Here is a 24,937-nt window from a genome sequence, read left to right as displayed (position 1 = left end):
GGGCAGCGGACTCCTTATAGCATGAGATAGAGCGTGAATGTCTGCCTACAGGACATGTCCCGAGGGCTACCGATGCCTAAAGGCAGGTGATAACCCTGACCACGGCTACACCAGCTTCGACTCCTTTGCCTGGGCCTTCCTCGCACTCTTCCGCCTGATGACACAGGACTGCTGGGAGCGCCTCTACCAGCAGGTATGTGTGTTCCCAGGCAAGCAGAGGGCTTCCAGGCATGGGCTCCAGGCCTAGGCTCAGCAGAAGTAGCCCTGGAAGCTCCCCACCGGTGAGAGCTTTACAAGGAACAAGGGCCCAAGGCTCTTGGTCTGAGAGAGAGGAATTCAGTGAGAAACTTCTTCTCTCTGGTGACCATGTACCCATCCTTTTGTGTCATATAGGAGCTCTCTGCTCTGTGAGTGGGGAATGTGCTCCACTGTGGGCACAACAGCTCCCAAGCTAGTGAGACATCTGCCTCCCTCGAGTGGGACACTGCCCTGTGCCTAGGCCATTGTCCTCTGTTGGTTGGCACACAGCCCTCTCTATGAGCTATACCCCATGCCCTGCCCCTCTGGCCAGGGTTTGGCTCTGGCGTGGCCATACTGGTGACCTGACCCAGGGAAGATGACCTCTGTTCCCTTGCTCCACCAGACCCTGAGATCTGCAGGGAAGATCTACATGATATTTTTCATGCTTGTCATCTTCTTGGGCTCCTTCTACCTGGTAAACCTGATCCTGGCTGTGGTTGCTATGGCCTATGAGGAACAAAACCAAGCCACTATTGCGGAGACTGAGGAGAAAGAGAAGCGCTTTCAGGAGGCCATGGAGATGCTCAAGAAAGAGCATGAGGTAGGTGAACAGCATGGACAAGAAGCCTTTAGGCCAACCCTTCATCTGACTGTGGGTGCCTGGAGGTGTGGTGCACATTGAACAAAGCCAGTGAATGGTGCATGCTGGGTAAGGATGTTGTCTTCTGGATAAAGACATTTTATATGAATATGGCATCTTCAGGGTAAAAGATCTAGAACCTGCTGGCTAAAGACAGTGCCTGTCAGTGAGGTCCCCGTAGGTAAAAGTAAGGGTAATGTGGGCTCAGGTGGGCCCTTCAGTGTGGTATATGCACAGTAAAGTTGTTCCCTGTGGTCCATATGTCTTCCAGGTGAGAAAGGTGCCAGCTGGGTAAAAATGTCACATGCTGGGCGAAGGAGATAATTCCCAGTAAAGGTAGTCCTTGTGAGTACATGCAAGATAAGAGACGTTGGTGTATCCATGGGTAGTTTCCCTTGCTCAAGGGATCCCTTCTGGCATAGTAGGAAGGAAACTTCCAGGTTGGAGACCTGAGCCAACTCACAAAAGAGGCATTGACCGTGCTGCTGTGGCCACCCATAGCCCCTGACATGGTGGGCACTGGATGCTATTTCAGAGCCTGCAACTGGAAGCCAGACTGTAGGCTGTAGGCTTTCCCCAGTGTTCCATGCCACCTGCTCCAGTACCTTCTGCTCAGCTGAGCCTCTGGTTCTGCTGTTTCCCTGCTCATCCACACCCTGCCTTACACGCTCCTTTCTTCCAGAAGCTACCATTTCAGCCACTCTTCCATTCCTCCAATCTTGATCTTTCTCAAAGCAGAATTCTGGGCCGGGGAGATGGCTCAGTGGAATAAGCGCTTCCCTAGCAAGCACAAGGGCCTGAGTTCAATCCCCAGTTCTGCCAAAAAAATAAAAATAAAAATAAAAAAAGCAGAATTCTAAGATTGTCTTCGTAATGCCCTCATTTTGAGTTATGTGCAAGTCACTTACTGATGGGCTAAAATGGACCACTGGCAATGACCTGGCTTGCCTAATCTCTCCATGACTGAGATATCGCTTCCTCTCCTTCTTCCAGGCCCTCACCATCAGGGGTGTGGATACTGTGTCCCGCAGCTCCATGGAGATGTCTCCTTTGGCCCCAGTAACCAACCATGAGAGAGGGAGCAAGAGGAGAAAACGAATGTCTTCAGGAACAGAGGAGTGTGGAGATGAACGGTTTCCCAAGTCTGACTCAGAAGATGGTCCCAGAGCAATGGTAACCCCCAGATGTGATCTTGGCCTTCTCAGGGTGGGCCTGGAACACACAGCCCATAGTACCAGGCCCATGGTGGTAGCCCCAAAGTTTGCCCTCCAGTGAAGGCATCTTTGAGCCCCTCCCAGGCCACCTATTTCTCATGTTTTCTTGGAGTGGAGGGGAAGGATGGGTTTGGGTGTGATGATACTCTCAACCTGAGGGAGCCCACAGAATGGAGGCTGGGGCTCAGGACATCCCATGAGCCCAAGGACATATGAGCCCAGGGGCTGGCTGGGTACTCAGGTCCTACTCAGGCCAGACCTGTCTGTGATGAAGGGCCTGTGCTTCCCCCTACCCCGCCTGGCCTCAAGGCCAAGATAACTGAGGGTCAAAGCTCCAGAGGCATGGACTTGAGATGCCAGAAGATGGAGGAAACCCCCTCCCACTTGCTCCACCCACTCAGTTCCTGCATCACTGGGAGAGAGGCCCTCAATGCTCCAAGAGGTTGGGCTGGGCCCAAAACTACTTGGTCATGTCGCCCCTGCCCCCTGTACCCTCAGAATCACCTCAGCCTCAGCAGGATGTCAGTGAAGCCACGCTCCAGTCGAGGGAGCATTTTCACCTTTCGCCGACGAGACCTGGGCTCTGAGACCGACTTTGCAGATGATGAGAACAGCACGGCTGGGGACAGTGAGAGCCACCGCACATCTCTGCTAGTACCCTGGCCACTGCGCCGGCCAAGTGCCCAGGGACAGCCTGGTCCTGGGGCCTCTGCTCCTAGCCACAACCTCAACAGCAAGAGAAACAGTACTGTGGACTGCAACGGGGTGGTCTCCTTGCTGGGGGCAGGTGATGCGGAGGCCACATCTCCAGGGAGCCACCTGCTCCGCCCTGGGATGCTGGAGCACCCCCCAGACACGGTGAGCCAGCCTCGTGGTGTGGGCTCCAGGGGACACGTGGGCTCCCTACCTGGGTGTCAGCGCCAGGTCTGAAATCCTAGCCAGATAACTGAGCACCTATTATGTGCTGCGCTATCAACAAACCTTGGCTTCCTGGAGCGGCCCTGCTAATGGAGGTAGAGAGAGAAAACCAGAAGTAAGAAACAATGTGTGTATGAAGGTGTATGAGGTGTGCGGTGGGCATAAATCTGGCGGTAGCTAAAGGTTCATGGCTGTGGAGGCACAGGGCCCGAGATGCCATGGTAACGTCTCATGTCCCCAAGGCCCTGTGCTGTGCAGGCTCCTGGACGGCACCCCAGGGGGCCTGGGAGAACGTGCCCAGGCAGCGAGGGGATGTGAAGGAGTCTGGGCAACAACTACTGACTGAGTTAGAAACAGTCGAGTCCTGTGCCAGCTGTGACTTGGTGCCAGCCCAGGTAAGACGTGCTGTGGGGGAGGGAACAAGAGAAAGGAGAGAAGGAATCCCCACTCATTACAGAACTGTGAACAAAGATGGAAGGCAGATAGGAGCCAGGCTGCTTTCTGAAACTAGGAGGATAACGCACCTCAAGCCTCTCATCTGTGAAATGGGTGGAAAATGCCCAACTCAGGACTATGCCAAGGTGACTGGCCTCCCCAGGGTAAGGGACTGAGGATGTGCATGATGTGTCAGAGTTGTTCAAACAGCCTAGTGACAGCTGTCACTGCCATTGTTAGTATGCTTATTTTAGGCATAGAGAACAGTGTGTGCAAAAGCAAAAGCATGCCTATCCTTTGGTTTAGTTTAGTTTGGTTTGGTTCAGTTCTGTTCGGTTTGGTTCTGTTTGGTTTGGTTATTTTTTTTAAAGAGAATAGAAAGATAATAGATAAGACATTAGAAATGATACACAATCTCAAGAAACCAATGCTAGGTATTCAACACTGGTTGTTGTATTGCACATTGTTGTCTTCAGTGCAGTTGCTCAGGTAACCCGATATAAGCACATAAAATTGGTCAAAATAAAAATTCTAAGCATTAACTGCTACCTTCAAAAAAACCAATAGAAATTAGTAGTGCAGTCATCTTAGCTGTCCTGTGTATATGTAATACATGATTTCCCCCCTTCTTTTTTTCCTTTCTTTTCTCCTTTCCCTCATCCTAATTGTTCATTCCTTTTGAGTGGTTTCTTTACTCTATCTATCTACCTTTCAGATTTTATTTACTCTTTCAGTTTCTTACACTAGAGAGACAATACGATCTTTACACGTGGATCTGATTTACTTCACTTATGAGTATAGCCTGTAGTTGCATCCATTTACCTATAAATGCCTTGAGTTTGTCTTTCTTTATAGCTGAGTAGTACTCCATTGTATAAAAGTCTACATCTTTTTTTTTAATTTATTTAATTTATTTATTTATTTGTGTGTGGGCAACTCAGCCCACCAGAGGGTGGGGCTGGCTGGCATGTGGTGCTGGGGAATTGAACTGCGGTCCATGTGCTTTGCCAAGCTTGTTCTAAGTAGGTGCTTTAGACCACTGAGCCATCTCACCAGCCCCCAAGACTATCTCTTTTTTATCCATTCCTCAGTTGATGGGCATTTGGGTTGTTTCTAAGGTTTAGCTATGAAAAATTCTGCTGCTATAAATATGGGTGTACATATATCACTGTGTTTAGATGTTTTTAATTCTTCTGGAAAAATCCCCAGAATGGGATTGAAAGGGACCTCTAATTCTAGTTTTTTGAGGACTCTTCCCCTCTGATTCTCACAGTGGTTGTACAGTTTACACTCCCACCAACTGAGGAGAAGGGCTCCTTTTCCCCCACAGCCTCTCCAGCGTTTGTTATTAGTTGATTTCTTTATGATAGCCATTCTTTCTGGAGAAGGAATCTGTGTTGGTTTAATTTTCATCTCTCAAATAACCAGTGTTATTGAACATTTTTTCACATATTTATTTGCCATTTGTATTTTTTCCTCTGGGAAGTGTGTATTCATCTCAGATGCCCATTTTTGGATTGGGTCTTTGAATTTTGGGAACCTTGGTTTGATTTTTTGAGCCAGGGCCTCATCATGTGGCCCAGGCTGGCCTCAAGCTCTTGATCCCTCTGCCTCAGCCTCCTGAAGGCTGGAATTATAGACTTGTGCCACCATGGCTGGCACTACCTGGGCCTCTGAGCCAAGTGGTCAGCATAGCTGGCACAGAGTGAGTGAAAAGGAGTCGGAGTTAGTGTCAGAAAGGCGATAGCATGGGCCTGCCTCGGCTGTGAGAGGCAGCCAGAGCTTTGATCATTCAGTAGGCTGGTGAAGCCCAGTGACTGCCCAGGCAGCTGTCGCATGACCTTACTGACCCCACATTTAGCCCAGCCCCAGAGCAGCGCCCCCAGGAAAAGCTGCACCTGAGGGAAGGCTCGGTCAGGCAGGCAGAGCCCATGGTCTCAGGTGTCCCCAGGGGCTCACTGCAGCTGTGGGACTCTGTACCATTAACCCAACCTCCTTGGACCTCAGTTTCCTCATCTATAAAGTGGCAGTGAAAGTGATACATCAGTAGACAGCAGTAAGGTGAGTTAAGACAGGCCAGCGCTGACACTGAAACTCGCCTCATATTCCAGTTCTGAGCTATGGTGATGTTTTTGAAGACAGATTTTCAAGATACTGGGGCATTGCCAGCTATCAGGGCCCTTGTGTCCTCTGGAGCAGGGCGTGAAGGGAGGACATTTTCTCATCGAGGAACAGACCTGTCACCTGCAGGGTGACTCTCTAGTTTCCAGGAACACTGAACCAAGCTAGTCTGCTCTGGAGCTGCTGCTGGGGAGCAGGTCAGCAGCCAGGAGTGCTAATAGAATTTCCTAATCTCATTAGGCAGAAAATCATCTGATTGTGCTGCGCATGGCAGGAGGAATGCAAGTTCAAACACTTCATTACCAGGAACTCTGACTTCAGCCCTTCTCACTTCTGTATGGTCCATTCATAACCTTAAAGGGATTAGCAGGCCAAGGCCAGGTCATTTGCAAAGTTAAAGGCATTATTGACCAAGATGGTGACATTTGAAAAGTCAGGGAGATTAGCAGGCTGCAGGCCCCCAGGAATGCCTTCCCGCCTCCACCAGACCCAGCAGCCCGTGTCTGTGTCGGCTTGCAGAGGACATCTGGTCTACCTGACAGGGCAGGAAGAGCTAGATGAGCCGCAAGTCCACCTGCACAGTATCTGCTTTGGGCTGAATGGCTGCAGAGGTCCTTTGTCCCCCAGCTTACAACAGCGCCTAAACCTGGAGGGCCAGATGGGAGTGGGGAGAACACACTGAATAGCCATTCTCTCCTCTGCCCACATGGTAGACCTTCCTCTTCACTTTCCCTGGTTGCTAGCAAGCTAGAGGAAGAGCTGGATCCGTGACCTGCATGAGACACCTGAGTATTTGTCCCTCTACCTGGTACTGTTCTGGCGGCACCCAGTGCTGCTAAGTGCCTCGCAGAGCTGAGGCTCCAGAGCCAGCGGTGAGCAGAACAGTCCTGGCCCTACTCGTGTGCAGTTTGCATGGGAGTCATGGAGACAGGAAGTGGACTGAGAAATACATTCAAGTCACAGCAGGGTCATGCTGGGGAGGATTGAGGATGGGAGCTGGCAGCACATTTGGGGAGGGCCTTTCTGAAAGACATTAAAGTGTGCAGGTGATTTGAGGGAGCCAGCCACAGATACATGGAGGAATAAGTGTTCTGAGAAGAGGGGCGATGGGATGACAGGGACTGCAGGGCCAGCCCCAGCTACAGGGCTGGAGTAGTACAGAGGGGAGAAACAGGAGCAGAGTTTGGAGAGCTATGCTTTCTACTAAGCAAACCCTGTAGGTACAGAAAACTTGGGGTGTACTTTGAGTAAGTTGGGGAACAGTCAGGAAAGGGAGTTGTTGAACAAGGAGTGACATTATCTTATTTGCTTTTTAAGAGAATCTCTTCCTGCTATGTAGCAAATACAGAGAAGAAAAGGGGCCAGTTAGGAGGTTGTTTCAGTAGTTTTCAGGAAGAGATGATGATGATTTGCACTAGGATATTGTATCAGTTAGCTTTTGTCACAGTAGTGCTGTGTAACAGACCATCCCAGGAGTCAGTGGATAACCATAAGCCTTCGCTCTTATGCTCCTTATCTACAAGATATCAGATTGGTGGATCTAGGCTGGGCTCAGCTGGGGAGCCCTACTTCTGGCTGCCTGTGGCCAGGCCTACTCCACACTGTGGGTTAGGCTGGGGCTGCTCCACTTGCTTTTGTCCTGAGGCCAGGCTGAACGGGAAGCTCTTTCCATAGAGCATTCCTGGAACACACGGAAAAGGCAGATAGCGCCTACAGGTTAGGAATCTATATGTGGTGCCCACTTCCGTTCCCTTGGCAAATCTGCTGTCATGAGGCAGAGAACTGTCCTCCACCCCCAATAGGAGAGAAAGAAAAACCGCATTGCTCAGTGGCAACCCCACCTACCATAGATGGTGGGGGGTGAGATACCCTTCGGGGCACTGCCCTCATGACCTGTTTCCTCAGCCAGACCTCACCCCCTAAAGGCCGTGTTGCCTTCTAATGGTGCCACACGTACGCTGGTACCACACCTTAGCACAAGGCTGTTGCGGGTATTCAAGGCCCAGACTCAAGCACTCAGCACTGTACACTGTACAGCCTGCCTCCTGCGAGCCACACAGGCCACCATCACACAGGTCTGCTGCCACCACTGCCATGTCCCTCGTGGCTCTGGCTGTGCTCTACTGGAGTCCAGGGAGTACCCGCCTGCTGCTCCCTCCGGGCGCATGCCCCAGCTCTTCTTGCAGGTGTGATCCTGGTATTTATAAAAATGACACATGCACGTTGGGAACCAACCCATCATGTAGAAGTACATAGATGAGCAGGGGACTTCTCTCCACTTTTTGCTCTCCCCACCCCCAGTTCCCCGGATGGATCCAGATTAATAGTTGAGTGTATATCTTCCAGATCTTGGTCTTGAATCTTCATCCCTTTATCTTGAGATGGTCCCACAGGAGCATATGCAGGACCACCGCATGCTTGTTATTGTCTGTATCAGCACAGAGTTGAGTTGAATCTATAATTGATTTTAATATCTTTCCTATTGATTGCTTGTGTTGCTTTGATGGTATTAGGAACTGTACTGCAATGAACCTCATTTATGTATATTTTTGGTGCATGTGTATAATTATTTATGAAGTTAGATTACTAGACTAGAAATTACAGGGCCAATTTAAACTTTTCCTGGTAGATATTGCCAAACTGCCTCCATAAAAGTCATGGCCTCCCACTGGCCACATCTAAGCACGGTGCTTTATGCTTCTATTAGTGTCATCTTAGAGCATGTTAGATGCTTTCTCAGCTTCTTTATGTCCTTGGCTCTAGGGCACTTGTGATCAGTTAGGGCTCCAGGCTCACCTTTGCATGTACTGATGTATACAGCAGCACCTGCGCAGGAGGAGCCTGTGTGATGCAGGTACTTTCCCATCTGCACACCAGACTCACTGCCAGTGAGGAGCGGTGACAAAGGTAAAATACCGAAGGCAGTGATGATTGGCAGGAGGGTGGAGGTCATTCTCTGGGAGATAGCTGGGCTTAGTGTCTCTCAGCCCAGCATCCAGTGTCCCATCAAGCCCTCCCTTGTCCCCTGTGACCTTCCCAACCTGAGTCTGGGTTGGCCAACCCAGGCCCAGCAGGACCAGGCTGACCCATATCTCCTGGTTGCACCCAGACCACACCTTCAGAGGATCCAGGTGGACCCCAGATGCTGACCCCTCAGGCTCCATGTGCAGATGGCTTTGAGGAGCCAGGAGCGCGGCAGCGGGCGCTCAGCGCTGTCAGCGTCCTCACCAGCGCGCTGGAAGGTCAGTGCCCTGTGCTCGGCACACGCTCCCCTCATTTGCTCTAGGCACCCCACCTCTGGCCCACAAGGGCATCTTCTTTGTGCCTTAGCTACAGTGACATCACTGCTCTGTCCTCGGTAGCCTTAAATGTCTTCAGCTGCCCCTAGGAATCTTTTCATTAGGTTCAGCTCGCGTTCTCCCAGGCATGCCTGCTTCAGCATTTCTCCTAACACCTCCACATCTGTCCAGACCCGTCCCAGGCTCTTCCACACCTTTCCTTTTCCTAGCATACCCTTGTCTGTGTGGAACCTCACATCCCAAGCATCCTTGCCTGCCCTGCCCTGTGCCCAGGAATCCCACTCCCATCCCAGTCTGTCCCCCACTTAGGAAACCCAAAATAGGCACTCCCATCTTGTTCCCTTTTGTCTCAGGGGTACAAATGTTTTACAGCTGTCTGGGCATCCCTACCCCACCTGCCCCCTCTATCCTACATGTCCTCTTCTGCTCCTTCCTGCTCTGCCCTGGGTTTTCTCATATATGAACTTCCCTATCTCATGATTGTCTCTTCCCCACCAAATAGCCCTACATCTGCATGGGATTGGTGGCTCAAACTTGTCCTAATCTGTCTTGTCTCCCAGTTTTCCTAGCATTCCTTTTGATCCCCTACCCTTCTGGACTTCTTCTCCTACATTGCCCAAGTAAAAAGACAGGCTGCTATTGCCTTAGCCTTCCCTGCTTGCACACGGTCTTGCTGTCACGTAGCCTCCCTGTTTGTTCCCCGGATGTCCCACCATATATGAATGGCTCCATGGACAAAACCCAGTTAACTGTCCACTGTGTCTCCTCAGAGTTGGAGGAGTCTCACCGCAAGTGTCCCCCATGCTGGAACCGCTTTGCTGAGCGTTACCTGATCTGGGAGTGCTGTCCAATGTGGATAACCATTAAGCAGAAAGTGAAGTTCGTGGTCATGGACCCGTTCGCTGACCTCACCATCACCATGTGCATTGTGCTCAACACGCTCTTCATGGCATTGGAGCACTACAACATGACAACTGAGTTTGAGGAGATGCTGCAGGTTGGAAACTTGGTAAGGGTTGCCTGCTACGGACTCCCTGATAGGTGTCGTGGGGTGAGGGGCTCTCAGCCAGCTGGCATAGTAAAGGTTTATGAAGATACCCAAAGGCTGGGAAAGCAAAAGTGAGTTGGAGGTAAGTGGAAATGTGTGGAAATGTGGGATTTTGTAGTAAGCATATGGAAAAAGAGTACCTGCAGGAAGAAACAGTTCTTGGATGGCCCAGATTGCAGAGATGAGCATTCATGTGGTTGGATGGGGGGAAAGATGGATGAATGGTTGGATAAAGAGTGGGAGAAGGATGGATGGATGGATGGTAGATGTAAATCAGGCACAGCCAGATTTGAACTCTGAGCCAGTTCTTATTATAAGACCTCAAGTAAATTACTTAGTCTCTACAATTGGCACAATCAGTATTTGTTGAACTTAAATATAAAATTAGTGTGACAAAATCATCTTCATAGGAAGCTAATGAGGATTAAGTAAGATAATGCGTAAAGTTCTTGGCTTAGAGTTTGATTAAAAAATCACTCAAAATAAATAATAGCTGTGGTATTGTTATTATTTGATATTTTTATTGTTATTAAAGATGCCGACTCTGAAAGTCAAAATGTTTGAGTTCTAATTCTGATTTTTTTTTCTTGAGACCACATCAAGTCTTCTTACTATACAGATAGGGAAACTGAGGCCCAAAGTCAGGAGAAGTGACTTCATGGGGCAGAATGGGTCGGTAGCCACTGGCTCCTGACTCCTGAGCATTAGCCGTATTGTCTCCATCCTGGTAAATGCTGTGCCAGCTCCTCTCCAGGGAACTCTAGGGCAGGACTGAGCCCTCAGGTCAGGGGACGGAGCTCCTGAGATCACTACTAAGGTTGGCAGGGAGGCCCCTGGCCATTCAGTGTAAGCTGTCTCAGGTGGCCCCCAGAGGCAGGTGGGTTTCCCAGGCTATGGGTTGTGAGGCTTTCTCCATCTATTACTCTCCAAACCCAGGGCTCTGGGTAGTTCTTTACAGGGCATATTCATATTTTTTTCACTAGTAGCTCATGGCTTTCCTTCTCTTCTACGTGAACTGAAGAGGCAGGTGCATCCTGGGCTGCAGGATTCTTGGGGCACTGCAGAGTGCTGGGTGGTCTTTGAAGCTGGTTATGTGGGGTTTGCATTTATTGGAGTGTGTACATTGGGCTGGTCTGAGCAGCAGTCAGGCATGGTAAAGAGCACTGGGCCACCAAGTTGTGGGTGAATAGCTTGGGTCTTAGTTTTGATAAAATGTTATTGGTAGAGTTGGATTATACCTATATTTTACTCTGTTTGGGTAGCTTTACTGCCAATATGTAAAGTTTTAATTTTCTTGGATTTACTATATTCTAGATGACTTAAATATAAAGAAACAAAGCTACAAACATAAGCATGGCTACTAGTCTTGGTACGTGCCAAGCCTTTCTAAGTACTTCTCTCAAGACAAACTCTGCAGAGAAGACCGATAACTTCGCTAACGTGTTAGCCCATCACCTACGCAAGATACAAGGCAGCCATTCCCAGAATGTGGATAAGATAGCCTGAGAAGTTTTATGGAAAGCCTGAAGGGCCCTGGCAGGAGTTGAGGGTGCTAAAGTCTCTGATCTGGAGGCTTGGGTTTTAATGCACATGGCACAGAGAACCAGAGAGTAGGAACTGGATAGCCCTGTAAAAATATGACTGCTTTGTTCTATTTCCTGTTGCTACCACAGAAAACCATGGGCTGGGTAAATTATAAACAACAAGTGCCAGTGAGGTAGCTCAGCAAACTAAGCACTTGCTTTAGCAAGCACAGGGACTGGGGTTCGATCCCCAGCACAACATGCCACATCAGCCCTATGCCCAGGCATGCTGAGCCAGTCACCAAGACGGGACATGGTGGCACACACCTGTAATACCAGCACTAGGGAGGCTAAAAACAGGAGGATCACTACAAGTCCAAGCTGCGTAGTGAGACCCTGTACCAAATACATTTAAAACAAAAGAAACCAGAGTTTCATTTGATTGTGATTTTTTAAAGCTGAGAAGCCCAAGATCAGGGTCTGCATCTGGTGAGGGCCTTCTTCTGTCATCACATGAACAGATTGCAAACAAGAGCAAGGAGGAAAAGGGGACCAGACAGCCCCACACCCTACACAATCCCCTCACCCCTGTCCAACCAGCCACACACAATAAATAGCAGCCTTAACCCACTCATGAGCACTTTGCCTTGTACTTGGTCACGTCTTCAGGGTTCCACCTCTTAATACGACCATGATGATAATTAAATTTCAAAGTTAGTTTTGGAAGGGATGTTCAAATCATAGCAGTGACTGGAACAGCAAACAGAAACACCAAAACAACACTCAGGGTTTGGAGGCAGATTTATTTATATCAATGGCTACTGATCGGGATTATCTCCAAAATATCAGGCTTTGATCTCTGGTCATCTAGGGCTTATATGGGATACGCAAGCAGGAAGTTCAGAGGCAGAATGGCTTGCCAATTGGAGATTGGTTTATACAGTGTGTATCGTAGTGACCAACTATGTATCACAGTAACCAGTCATTTCTAAGAAACAAAAGTAAGAGGAACTTGGAACTGGAACTTTTTCTTGGGCAACTAACAAACTGAAATATGTTGGAGGGGGGAGCATTTTCTGCTGCATTTTATCCTGTTTTAGTTTCCCTTGCAAGTTGTTACTGGGGGTGCTACATGTGATCTTCTGAGATAAGGCCTAACTAGGAGCAGTAACACCAGCATTGTCAGTTATCCTGAGATGGGTCCTAGAAAAGGTCCCCAGGATTGTTTTATTACAGAGTTTTTTCCTTGAGTTGCTTTTAGGAAGAGACATAATTTAGGCCTTCTGTTCTGTATCATTACTCTGGTAAGGTAGTAAAGGAGTTAATCTGCTCTGGGAGGGTGTCCAGTGTGCTTTGGATGCTCATCATAGCTTGGTTAAGTGTTTGATTGTTCTGTTCTCTTGGGGCAACTGTCTATAGAGCTTAAGGCAAAAACCACAGCTATCGTGGGGACAGGGAAACAAGGACTGGAATAAGCAGCCTGAAAAGACATAAAAACCAAGGGCAATGGGTATGAAGCAATCTTGTGAACAGTGTCCTCAGGCTTCAGCCATGCATTGGACTGGTCAGGGTCCAGAGTGACCAGAGCAGGGCTTTGGGTGTGTCATTTCTTCAGAGTGAGCCCTGGAGGAGCTGTCCAGGTAAATTTTTTAGCAACCATCTGGATGGGCTCTTCTAACTAATTTTGTAATGGTGGACCTAAAGCTGGATTTCTAAAACTTGTAGAGGTAGTTAATCTGCACCTGGGTTATGTGTGTATAAAGGAGTGCCTTCAGGGATAGCTGATCTTTTAACTGATCACAAACTGTTTCTGTACGGTGATGTTTTATTTCTGTGTAACCTATTTATGTGTCTTTAAATCAGGAGTATCCACTACACTACCTGAGGTTGGGACCAGTGACATAGATGGCTGAACTGGCTGCAGGGGTCCGGGTGCCAGTGCTGCATCTTGAGCTTGCAGCACAAACAGTGGGGGCAGGTCTGGCTCTGATCTTCCAAGAGTACTAGGTAAAGTTTTTGTGGCTAGGTTTGATGCTTCAGTCCAATGGATCCCTAGAGGGGGCTTAAGGGTACACTTTTGGCATCATTGGTGGCAGATCTCCAAACAGCAGCAGGAAGCAATAGCAGGAAAGCTTTGGCTAAAATCACTTTGTCCAAGGTGACCACAGCATACCTAGCCTGTCTTAACAGAGCTACTTCCATCCATAAACAAGGTGTACTCGGCTTGTGTCAGGGGGTCCGTTTTTAGGTTATGGTCTGGTGGGCCCAGGTTGGTGGGCAGATATGTGGCAGGACTGAGTGGTCCAGTTACTCAGGAGGTCTAGTACAGAATGTGGCACCTGGTGAGCTTGTCAGCCTTCTATTACAGCACAAAGGCTGTTAGAGCACAAAGACAGAAGGGGCAGGCAGTCCCTTGTGACTGGATCCAAGTATTTGCACAGGTAGCCTCCCGGGACTGACAGTTTGAGTAAGCCTCATTGTTTTTGCAAACTCAAGGATCCAGATTCCATAGAGACCAAGCACCTACAAGAAACTTGTGGAGTTTCGTTACTGCAACCATTTTCTACCAGACACTGTAGCAGAGTTTTTTGTGTCTTCCTGTCAGGTAGCTTGGGTGCCATTACTCAGAAGTGCAGTGATATTTTGTGCAGGGAAACTACTGAGGTCAGCTGTGAGGGTCTCTCCAAAGAGGGCCAACAAGTTTATGAATCTCTGGGAGGTTGAGTCCATGTCAGTTAACCTCTGAGTCCAGAACTGCGGTCTTTCTATTTAAAAGCGAAGAGGGATTGGCTGACAAGAGCCAATCAAAGTCAGAGGAAGGCATTAGTTAGGTCCAGGCAGGTGTACCAGCAGGCTGTGTGTGGCGTAAGACTGAGGCAATGTATACAGAGGGCAATGCAGTAGCATTGGCAGCTCAGGGATCTTTAACTGGCTTTATGAGGAGCAGCCGTATATTTTAGCATTTGACAGCCTATGGACATTTTACAGTTTAGAAGCCTCATTTTTTTTTCTCTCTCTCTCTCTTCAGGGACCATGACAGAGCTGAAAGGACAGAGAAACTAGCTGTCCATGTGCCAAATCTGTTGCTAGGGCCTCCCCCAAAATAGTAGGAGAGTTCTCAAATTCTTGTGGCAATTGAGTAACAGTCCAAAAGGGGTGTATGGGTTGGGCAATGCAGAATGCAAGCTGATGGCTTCGTTGTTTATGACACGGGGATCTTGCCCAGGGCGATTAGCAATCTGTGAGGCTGACGTGTGGCTGGATGCTTGTTTGTGCTTTCTATGACATATGACAGCAACAGGGGTCACGGTAGGTGGTGTGGCGGATGGCCAGGCCCAAAGGTGAGTTTTTAGCTTATACCTCTGGCTGGAGAGTGTTCAAAACTTCAAGATTGTGATTATCTATCTTGGACTGATGCAGGTGTTATTTTTCCTTTTGGAGAACAACCAAAGTTGAAAGTGCAGGGTTAGGCCAGCCAAATAGCTCAGTGGATTAAAGCACCTGCTTAGGCAGATGCAGGGGCCTAGAGTTCGATCCTCACACCTGCTGTGCTGGCCCCACCCCCAGAGCATGCTGAGACAGTGATTGAGATTGCACGTGGTGGCACGCACCTATAACCCCAGCACTTGGGAGGCTGTAAACGGGAGGATCACTAAGAGTCCGATCTACACAATGAGACCCTGTACACTCTGTACACTCTGTACTAAATCCAAAATAAATAAGTAAATAACTAAAAGTGCAAGGTTAAAAAAGAGGGAAGCTGACTGGCTTGGTGCAAAAGAAATGGTAGCTTCTAACTTGAAGAGAAGATCTCTTCCCGCAGGCAGCATGTGGACTGGCTTATCCAGGAACTCGTGTTTGGTGAGATGTCCCCCCAAGCTGCAAGTTTGTGCCTGGCAGAAGGGGTGAGAGGCAAGAGTCCCATTTGTTGTCCTGGCGATGGTAACTTTTTGACAGAGGGAACTTTTGAAAGCACAAGTTGTGTTCCATTGTCTACCAGAAAAGTCACAGGTTTGCCCCTGACTTTTGCGATGACCACAGGCTCTCACGGGGCAAATTTAATAGAGTGTGGGCTGTCCCATCCATCCAAGCCCATTAGGGTGAGAAGAGGTTCAGGTTGATGTGTGCCTCGATAGTCTAGTTTCTTTGTGTCTCACAGACAGAGGAGCAGGCATTTATTTTTGTGTCTATTATCTATATAATTGTTCAGAGGGTAGAGCCATCTATTAGACTAGATTTTCTTACAGACATCAGATGCTCTTTTTTTATTAGGTTTCTGGGTAACAATAGTTGATGAACTTTTTGCCCCCCTTTTTAATGTCTTTGAGAAGCACTTGGCTGGATTGTTTCTAGGTGAGGTGACCTATGGAAAGGCCATGGCAACTCATTCATCAGGGCTGACAGTACAATTTTTCCTCCATCAAAATGTGGAACTCAGAAGAAATTGCTGACAGTCTTCTCAGGTGGAAGTCAGATGATGCCATCTGACCAGGACAAAAGCGGAATCCTCCAGATGGGGGCCTCTATGGCAAATTCAGGCAGTGACTGGCTAGAACCAGTTCAGTTGGCTGGAAGTACAGATGTCAGGAACGGGGAGTGAAGCAATGGGTGTTGACAATTGCGGCAGCTGATGAAGTGCTGAGGCAGATTTCTCAGGAAGAATGGGCCCCTTTTTACTTTTTTTTCTTTGAGAAGCAGGAAGTGGTTTGGTTTCATTTTTAACTATATAAGACCTTTTTCCTGCAATCAGAGCCTATGGGTTTTGACTAATTAATTCCTATCTCTGACTTCCTCTGCGTGTGTTATGTACCCTTGAATGATGATACAACAGACAAAGAATGGGTGCCTCTCAGAGAAAGACCATTGAGATGCCTGCCTGGCCATGCGCCTCACCGGGACTTAGGCATGACGTAGCTAAGGAGGGTGCAAGGCCTCTCTTACGCCATATGCCAGTTGCTGCTGAACTGCAGGTGAGGGCCCCATCAGCCACCACAGCAGTGCCTCCCACAGTGCACAGACGGAGCAGCATAGTGCTCATGCTCTCTGGTCCATTCACTCAACAGCACTTAGAGATTAAACATTTCAACCCTCTTTCCTCAAGGGTGGTCCTGACTAATGAGAGTTGATCAGGTTCCCCTTTTTCTCAAACTGAGCAGGACAGTCGTCTAGGCAAAGTGCATTCTCTTCTCCCCTTTTGGGTCCAATGTGAGCTGCTTGAGCAGAGAGCTAGAAATCCTCCTCCAGACCTCTAAAGGGACTCAAGAAATCTTGAAGGCACACTTTCCCATCAGGACCTGGAGAAGTCCTTGTGCCATCCCCAAGTGCCACAACCAATGACACAAAATGTCAAGACAGCCAGTCTTCCCAGCCAGTGCACCAGATGCAACAACAAACAGAAACACCAAAACAACCCTCAGGATTTGGAGACAGATTTATTTACATCAATGAGCACTGATACAGATCATTCCCAAAATATCAGGCCCTGATCTCTGGTGGTCTAACACTTATATGGGATAAGCAAGCAGGAAGTACACCAGCAAAATGGCTTGTCAATTAGGGGTTGGTTCTTCAATGTGCATCATAGTGACCGGCCATTTCTAAGAAACAAAAGTAATAGAAATTATAACCAGAACCATTACCTGGGCCTAACAAACTGCAATATACTGGCTGGCAGGGACTATTTTCTGTTACATAGTCAGTACAGACACCAGGAAAGGAAAAAGCCTGAACTTGGGCTGGGCCTGAGAGGAAAATCAGTAACCCAGGAAGCTTGTGACAGTGAACATGACCTTATGCAGATTTCAGGTTCAGCCAATGCCTAAAGAATTAGCCTGTAAAGTGATCCTGAGGTGATATGTTGGGGTCTCTGAAAGAGGCAAACATGAAACTTCTAAGGAAGGAGTTTGGCTTATCTTGAAGATAAGCCAAATTGAATCCCCAAAATTAAAAACCATGAAAGCACGTACTCTACTGTGAGCAACACACACACATGCACACACGCACACACACACCACGCACACACACAGAGTCAGGCTTAACCTCTTAAAAATGATATATAAAATGGTTGGATAGAAATGATAAAACAAGAATTTTGGGGGGGGCAGGCTGAGCCCACTCAGGGTGGGGCGGGGCTGGCGTGGCATATGGTGCTGGGGACTGAGCCTCTGTCCCCTGTTCTTGCCTAAGCTTGTCTTTTAATAACTGAAGGTGTAAAAAAAAAGAAAGAAGTAAGAAAAGAATAAGACAACTTTGAAAAAGAACCAAGAAAATCTTTAGGAATGAAAAATACAGAGGTTAAAATCTCAGTGTATAAATCAAATAGCACATTAATGCAGTAGAGGAGATAAGTAAATGAACATAAATTTAGACATAAGGAAGCTTCCCTGAGAGAAGTACTGTCAGGTGAACAGTACAGAAGATAGAATAAAAACAGATTTGGCGTGATATCCAGTTTGTGTTATCTTTGTAGGTAATCCAAGAAAATCTGTAGAGGCCTTTAGAACTAATAAGAGAGTTTGACACTATTAGTGAATAAAGGTTCAATCAAAAAATTGACAGCTAATCACTATCAACAATCACTTGGAAAGAGTAATTTTTAAAAGTTAACACATAGTTTCAATAAAAATCATTAAAAATCTAGGGATAAACGTAATGAAAAATATGTCTTAAATGAAAAAATATAAAACTGTAAGAAAACTTAAAACAAGAGGTGTGCCATTTCCATGAATATTTATTTGTTTATTTTTTATTTTTTATTTTAGGGAAGGGTTTATAGGATATTCAGGATCTCATTACTAGATCGGACTGGTAGTGCCCTGCCTGTTGACAGCCTCCCAAGAGCTATTGCTGGCACAGCAGGCCCAGGGCTCGAACCCTCAACCCTTGCGCCTGCTCGCAGGTGCTTTAATCTGCTGAGCTATTTGGCCAGCCCTCAATTTCTTAATATTGTAGAGGCATTAATTTTTCCCAAATGAACTTACAAATTTAATATAATTCCAATCAAAATCTTAACACCTGGCAAGGTATTTCTAAGATTCACATAGAAAAATAAATCTTGGGCTGGGAATAGAGCTCAGTGATACAGTGTGTGCCTGGCAAGTGCAAGGTCCCTGAGCTTGATTCCCAGTACCTAAATAAATAAATAAATAAATACATATAAGATAAATTAAAGATATGAAGAATTTATGACTATATATTGAGATATATTATAAGGCAAAAATTATAATTTAGTATAGAGATAGAAAAATAGACTAGTGCTGTGGAACTGAGATTCCAGAAATAGAATAAGCTATACATGGAAACTTGATAAATAACATAAATTGCCTTACAAACTGATAAGATTGTCCCATAAATGACACTGAATGGTTATCTTTATAAAAGAAAATAAATTAAGATCCTTATTTCACATCCTACTTACGGGCTAGATAAAAGGGAATCAGATTTAATATTTAAATGTGATAAAGAAAAACTTAAAAACCTTTAGAATAAAAATGGGAGAAACCCAGGTCAGGGAGATAGCTCAGTAGAATAAGCACTTGGCCTGGCAAGCGCAAGGTCCTGAGTTCAATCCCCAGTACTGAAAAAAAAAGAAAAAAAGGAAAAACCCCTTTAAGAAATTAAAACATTAAGGGCCAGGGAGATAGCAAGCAAGCAAGGAAGGAAGGAAAGAAGGAAGAGAAAAGAAATTAAAACATTTATACCATGAAAGAAAAGATTGTTACTTTTACCTGTGTTGAAATTTACATTATCAGTACCACAGAGGATGCTATAAACTAAGTTACATTCCTACCACAGATTGGAAATTTACATTATGAAACGTATTTAACTAGAAAGACACAGACTCCAGGCAATATTGAACTCTTACACATCAAGGAGAAAAAGACATCCAACCCTATGGTGAGAGCCCAACCACAACAATGGACAGAAGTGATATGGTGGGGTGGGGGGCTTGCCGGTTAGCTCAGTTGTTTAAGCACCCGCCTGCAGGCTTGTGGGACCGTGATTTGATCCCATGCCACACCACACCCGCCCTTAAGGCAGCCTGAGCCAGCAAAAAAAAATGATATACAAAGCATGCAAGAGGGAACTGAAATAGTATAAACAAATAAGGAGAAACACAGAGCAATGAACATCAAAACACTATTGAAGTACTATTTCTCACCCATAATATAATTAAACTTAAACTTCTACAGTTGGTAAGAATGTGGAACAGTGGGAAGCCACAGTCGGAGCCAATATGGATTCGGTGCCACCCTGACAACTCCACATATATATTCCTAGGAAAATCTCACACATGGGCCCAATGCAATATGTACAGGAAACCTGCCAGTCAGAAGGAAAAGTGGAGTCAAGAGAGTCTCATAGTGGAGACCTCAGCCTGGGTCTGTGACTTGACTTTTCTCTTTCTATTTATAAGAGGGCGATAATAAGCATAACATATGTTATATGGTAGATGATTTCATTTATATAAAACACTAGAACAATTTCTGGCATATAGCAAATACTATTTAAGCCTGTACTTTTATCATTTTGTGAGGAAAAATACAGCAGCATTTGAAACAAATGGCAAAATGTTAAAATTTGGTAGAGTCTGTAGATATAAAATTTGGTAGAGTAGATAAAAAGCCACATATTATATTATCTTTGTGTAAAATATACTCGATTTTTTAATGTAAAAATGCAATAAAGATAAATGGCAAACCAGGAACGCCATGGCAATATGTACAGTAGACTAAAGGATAATAGCCTTAATACCTGTTTATAGAAAGTTTTTGTAAGCAAGCACTCTAATAAGCAGAAAATATAAATAGGAAAATTTACAGAAGAAAATAAAAAGTTAAAGAAATGACCAATAAAACAGACATGTCCTGTTGAGCTAGAGAGGGTGGTAGGAGCAGCATGCCTGGTATTACCACAGTGAGCCCGTCGTGTTCATCCTCTGGGATTGGTTAGAGCAATCCGGAGGATCATTTAGCCACATCCCAGAATCTCGGAAAATGATTGGTGGCTATACCATTCCATTTCCAGAAACTGATCCTATGAAAGGAAAGGGCAGATTGTTTTAAGCTAGATACGTAAAATAGTATTTATTATGGCAATATTTTCAATAGGGAAAATGCCTATCAGAGAATTGGTTAAACTAGTTATGGTATATCTGCACAGAAGAATATGGCTCAACTATTAAATTTTTTTATTAAAAAATTACACTGAAGATTGTATTTAATTAGCATGGGAGGATATTCACAGGGTATTGTGTTCTAAGTGCAGGTTTACAGTGTGTACAGTATGATAGCACTGCAGGCATATTCCATGGTTGAGTTTGGGGCTCCTCGGATGGGGTCTGTCTCAGGGAAGCCATAGCCCTGCTGGTGGGCCTCCTGGCAGGAGGCAGAGGAAGCAGGTCTCCATGCCCTGAGCCTTGCCCCTTGTGCATCTGCTGTGTCTGTAACAGCCCGTGCTCAGGTCTGGTGCGCTTGGCCAATCTCAGCAGCCAGGATAAATGCTGCAGATGGTAACAGACGTCAGCCTCGTGCAGGGCATCCACTTTACATCCCTCAGCTCTGACACTTAGGAACTCCTATGGAGTTACTGGTACACACACACACACACACACACACACACACACACACACAAGCTTTGGAAAGGTGAAGACTGGCCCAGCACCACACAGTAGCAGACCCAGCTTTGTACCCTTTCTCTGCAGGTCTGAAAATTTAAGAGGCACCTCTAACCCACAGCTCCCTTTTTATTAATATAATAAAAATATAAAAATACAAAGCTGGGCATGGTGGCACACACCTGTAATGCTACAACTCTAGATGTGTTGAGCTAGTAGACTGAAGCAGAAAGATCACAATTTTTAGTTCAATTTAGGGACTTAGTGAGAACTGGTCTCAAAATTTAAAAATCACTGGGATCTGGCTTAGTACAGAGGCCCTAGGTTCAATCTCCTCTCCCCTAAAACAGGAAGTTGTGTTGCTTATATACTTTCAGTATATTACAGGGTTTTTTGTTTTGTTTTTACGTGGCCCAAGACCATTCTTCTCTCAGTGGAGCCAGACAACCCAAAAGATTAGATGCCCATCTCTGAGCACATGGCCTTAGAACCTCAGGGACTCTATGGAAGGAGCCTGTCCCAGACCAGACTTCAGGCGCTTCTCAAGCTTGTCTGCGTGTTAGAGTCACCTGAGAGGTCTTGCAAGCTCTGTGCCCCAGAACTTCCTTCCAGTCTGGTGCACCTGGAGTCTCACAGATCCCATGATGCAGGTGTCAGTCATTTCAGGACTCCCTAGGTGTTCCCAGAGAACACCGAAGAAGCACTGCTTAAACTACTTCCCACGGCCTGGAAATGTGGCCAAAATGCAGATTCCAATTCCCTCTGAGTGCTGACCCCAGCAAGGGGCCTCAGCCATGCCTGTTTTCAACTCCCATATCTTCCTGGCTGCTGCAGGCCTGGCACCATTCCCAGAGGAACCCAGTTCTCTCTCCAGCTGTCCCCTCCAGAAGATTCTGCGTGTCTCCTCCCTGCACTTCAGAACAGCCCCCAGATCTTCACCGTGGCCAAGAAGCCTGTGTACAACCTCCTGGCTACCTGCCAGCTGCATCCTCACCAGACAGCCCTCCTATGGCCCTGCCCCCCCAGCCATTGGCACCTTTTGTGGCAGCTGGCAGTGGTGATGGATGCCAGGTCTACCACACCACAGGCCCAGGCCAGGCAGCTTGAGACTGGTGAGTCAACAAACCAGGCCCAGCCCAGCCTCTGTGCTCTCTGGAAGGCCTCCAAGAGAGAGGGCATGCTCTAAACCTTGGAGACCGCACTGGCTCTCCTACTCTTAAAAGCACTAAGTAGGCTCCAGAGAGCCACTTCATCTTCTGGTGCCTCAGTTTCCTTACCTGTCATGCAGGGACAGTTACGCTTTCTCTACTGGACTACTAGACAGGTTAAAAACGAAGCAACACAGGTGAATTCTGGCCCACTGCTTCCAATCGTCAGCTGTTGAGAAACGCTGGCAGGTTGTTATTATGGTGGGAGGAGCCCCGCTTGTGATAATGAGGGAGGGCTTTTCAGGTAGCAGGTATAGCGCGGGCAGACAGTGAGTCACATGTGCCAGGCGTGCTTGTGGGGAATGCATGGATTTTATGTGGGGAGGAGCACCGCCCATGGAAACCCCTGTGGGAGTTTGGGGCTAGGTCTTTGGCCACCTCAGCTTCTGCTGCAGGAGTCTCTGGAGCTGGTGTCCCTGGAGACCCCAGGATGGGCCCAGGCTGCTTTTGAGGGCCAGGCTAGAGCAGAAAGCCATGGCTGAGCAGGTACCATGGGGAGCCCAGATGCAGTCAACTGGTGGCCCTGGAGGAAGATCCTGCCAGGGAAAGTCAGGAAGCAGGGTGCTCTTGCTGACCATGGGGTCTCTCCAACACACACTTCAGGACCCTGATTCCTGCCCCTTCTTAGGTCTTCACAGGGATCTTCACAGCAGAGATGACGTTCAAGATCATCGCCCTCGACCCTTACTACTACTTCCAGCAGGGCTGGAACATCTTCGACAGCATCATCGTCATTCTTAGTCTCATGGAGCTGGGCCTGTCCCGCATGGGCAACCTGTCAGTGCTGCGCTCCTTCCGCCTGGTACTGCTGGACCCACTGCAGGGGGGTGGTGCAGAGGGGAGCCAGGCACATCCCGCTCTGAGGTCACTACTCAGTCTCTTGTTTTGACCTGGCATGCCTATATCCCAAAGCCTTTTGCTAGTGCTTGTCCCTTAATGCCTGGCCCAATTCTGGTGGTATCTGGGAAACTGGTGTTTCTCCATCTCCATTTCATAGATGCTGAGACTAAGGCTAAGAATGAAATGAGTTTCCCAAAGTCATATGCAGGTAACAGGTGGAGCCAAGTCTCCCAACTACTCTTCCAGGACTCTGCTTGCTAGGTAGGCATTTTTAAACTAATGAAGACACAATCACCTGAGGATCTGATTCTTGTCAAACAAAGTGGTAATAGTGCCAACTTCCTATGGTTATTGGGAGTTCTGGAGTTCATCCATTTCACAGGCTGGGCACATAGTAGGTAGTCAGTAAACACCAAGTACCTGCCCGCTTTCTCTGTGAAGAGATGGCTTGAGCTGGCCTGAAGGATTCCTGGTGGGGACAGTTGTATGAGGATGGGCATTCCAGGTTGGGAGAATCTGTTGGGCAGTTCTTAGAAGTGAGAGGAGCCAGGTAGGAAGCTGACACCAAGACAAAAAGAGGGTCTGAGTTGGAGAGATGGGTGGGAGATGTTGGCCTGATCCCCTGAGCAGAGTCCAGTGAGGCCACCCTCAGACTATGCAGAGAAATGGTAGTGTGTGCTCTTTAAGAAATGAGGAGAGATGGGGTCTGTTGACCTCAAGGTTTTCCTGGGCTTTGGGGCAGAGCTGCAGAAGGTAAGGGCATCTGTGGGCAATCAGAGCCAACGCCCCTCACAAGGCCCCTCCTGTCCTCCTTCACCAGCTGCGGGTGTTCAAGCTGGCCAAGTCTTGGCCCACCCTGAACACACTCATCAAGATCATCGGGAATTCAGTAGGGGCGCTGGGGAACCTGACGCTGGTGCTGGCCATCATTGTGTTCATCTTTGCTGTGGTGGGCATGCAGCTCTTTGGCAAGAACTACTCAGAGCTGAGGTACCGCATCAGTGACTCAGGCCTGCTGCCCCGCTGGCACATGATGGATTTCTTCCATGCCTTCCTCATCATCTTCCGCATCCTCTGTGGCGAGTGGATCGAGACCATGTGGGACTGCATGGAGGTGTCCGGGCAGTCGTTGTGCCTGCTGGTCTTCTTACTTGTTATGGTCATTGGCAACCTTGTGGTGAGTCAGCCAAGGGCCTCACAAATACACACCCACTCACCTATCCATCCATCTACCCAGAATTCCATCTGTCCACTGGCTTACATTTCCTTCTGTCCTCTCATTCATCTGGCCATCCATGTATAGAACTATCCACCCAGCCATCAATCTCTCATCCACTCATCTGCCCAACCTTGTTTCTACCCGTCCATTATCCACCCCCCCATGTATATACACTTATCATTAAACCATGTATTCATTTACCCCTTCACTCTTCCCTCTGTCTACTCATCCATACTTCCAACTCACCAGCCATCTGTCCACTTTCCAATCACCCATCACATCCACTTTTCCATTAGTGTCTACTAAGTTATCAATTCTCCTATCCATTTATCCACGTATTCACCCAGTGCTTCATCCATTAACCCCATGTACTTATTCATCCACTCATTTATTCAAGATTTATTCATTAACCACCTATCTATCCAACCCTATCCATTCACATACACATACTCCCCAACTGTTCATCTGTCATCCATCCATCCCCTACTATCCACTCACCCAGTCTACCCCTCCATTCATCTTCCTACGCATCCATTCACTCATGGACCCATCCCATTCATACAGCTAGCTATTCTGTCACTCATTAACTCATCTACCCCTTCACTCACTTCTTTTT

The 24,937-nt window shown here is 47.3% G+C and overlaps 1 protein-coding gene across 9 annotated transcripts in view; it reads left to right on the top strand.

Moving 5' to 3' along the window:
* The window catches only part of Scn5a (sodium voltage-gated channel alpha subunit 5), a 94,143-nt gene that overhangs the window by 36,293 nt on the left and 32,913 nt on the right, over positions 1–24,937 (top strand). For 8 of the 9 annotated variants that reach the window (XM_004642154.2, XM_023702227.1, XM_004642155.2 and 5 more), the window contains 8 exons: positions 52–193; positions 644–841; positions 1,874–2,053; positions 2,593–2,952; positions 8,678–8,810; positions 9,638–9,876; positions 22,891–23,064; positions 23,923–24,279. In XM_004642154.2, the coding sequence (XP_004642211.1) occupies positions 52–193; positions 644–841; positions 1,874–2,053; positions 2,593–2,952; positions 8,678–8,810; positions 9,638–9,876; positions 22,891–23,064; positions 23,923–24,279 (1,783 nt within the window). The remainder of the gene's footprint in view (positions 1–51; positions 194–643; positions 842–1,873; positions 2,054–2,592; positions 2,953–8,677; positions 8,811–9,637; positions 9,877–22,890; positions 23,065–23,922; positions 24,280–24,937) is intronic. The other variant, XM_023702228.1, reaches the window with a different exon arrangement.

Source organism: Octodon degus, unplaced genomic scaffold (genome assembly GCF_000260255.1).
Source record: "Octodon degus isolate 3935 unplaced genomic scaffold, OctDeg1.0 scaffold00147, whole genome shotgun sequence".
NCBI classification, from domain to species: Eukaryota; Metazoa; Chordata; class Mammalia; order Rodentia; family Octodontidae; genus Octodon; species Octodon degus.
This window is presented reverse-complemented; position numbering and strand designations above follow the sequence as displayed.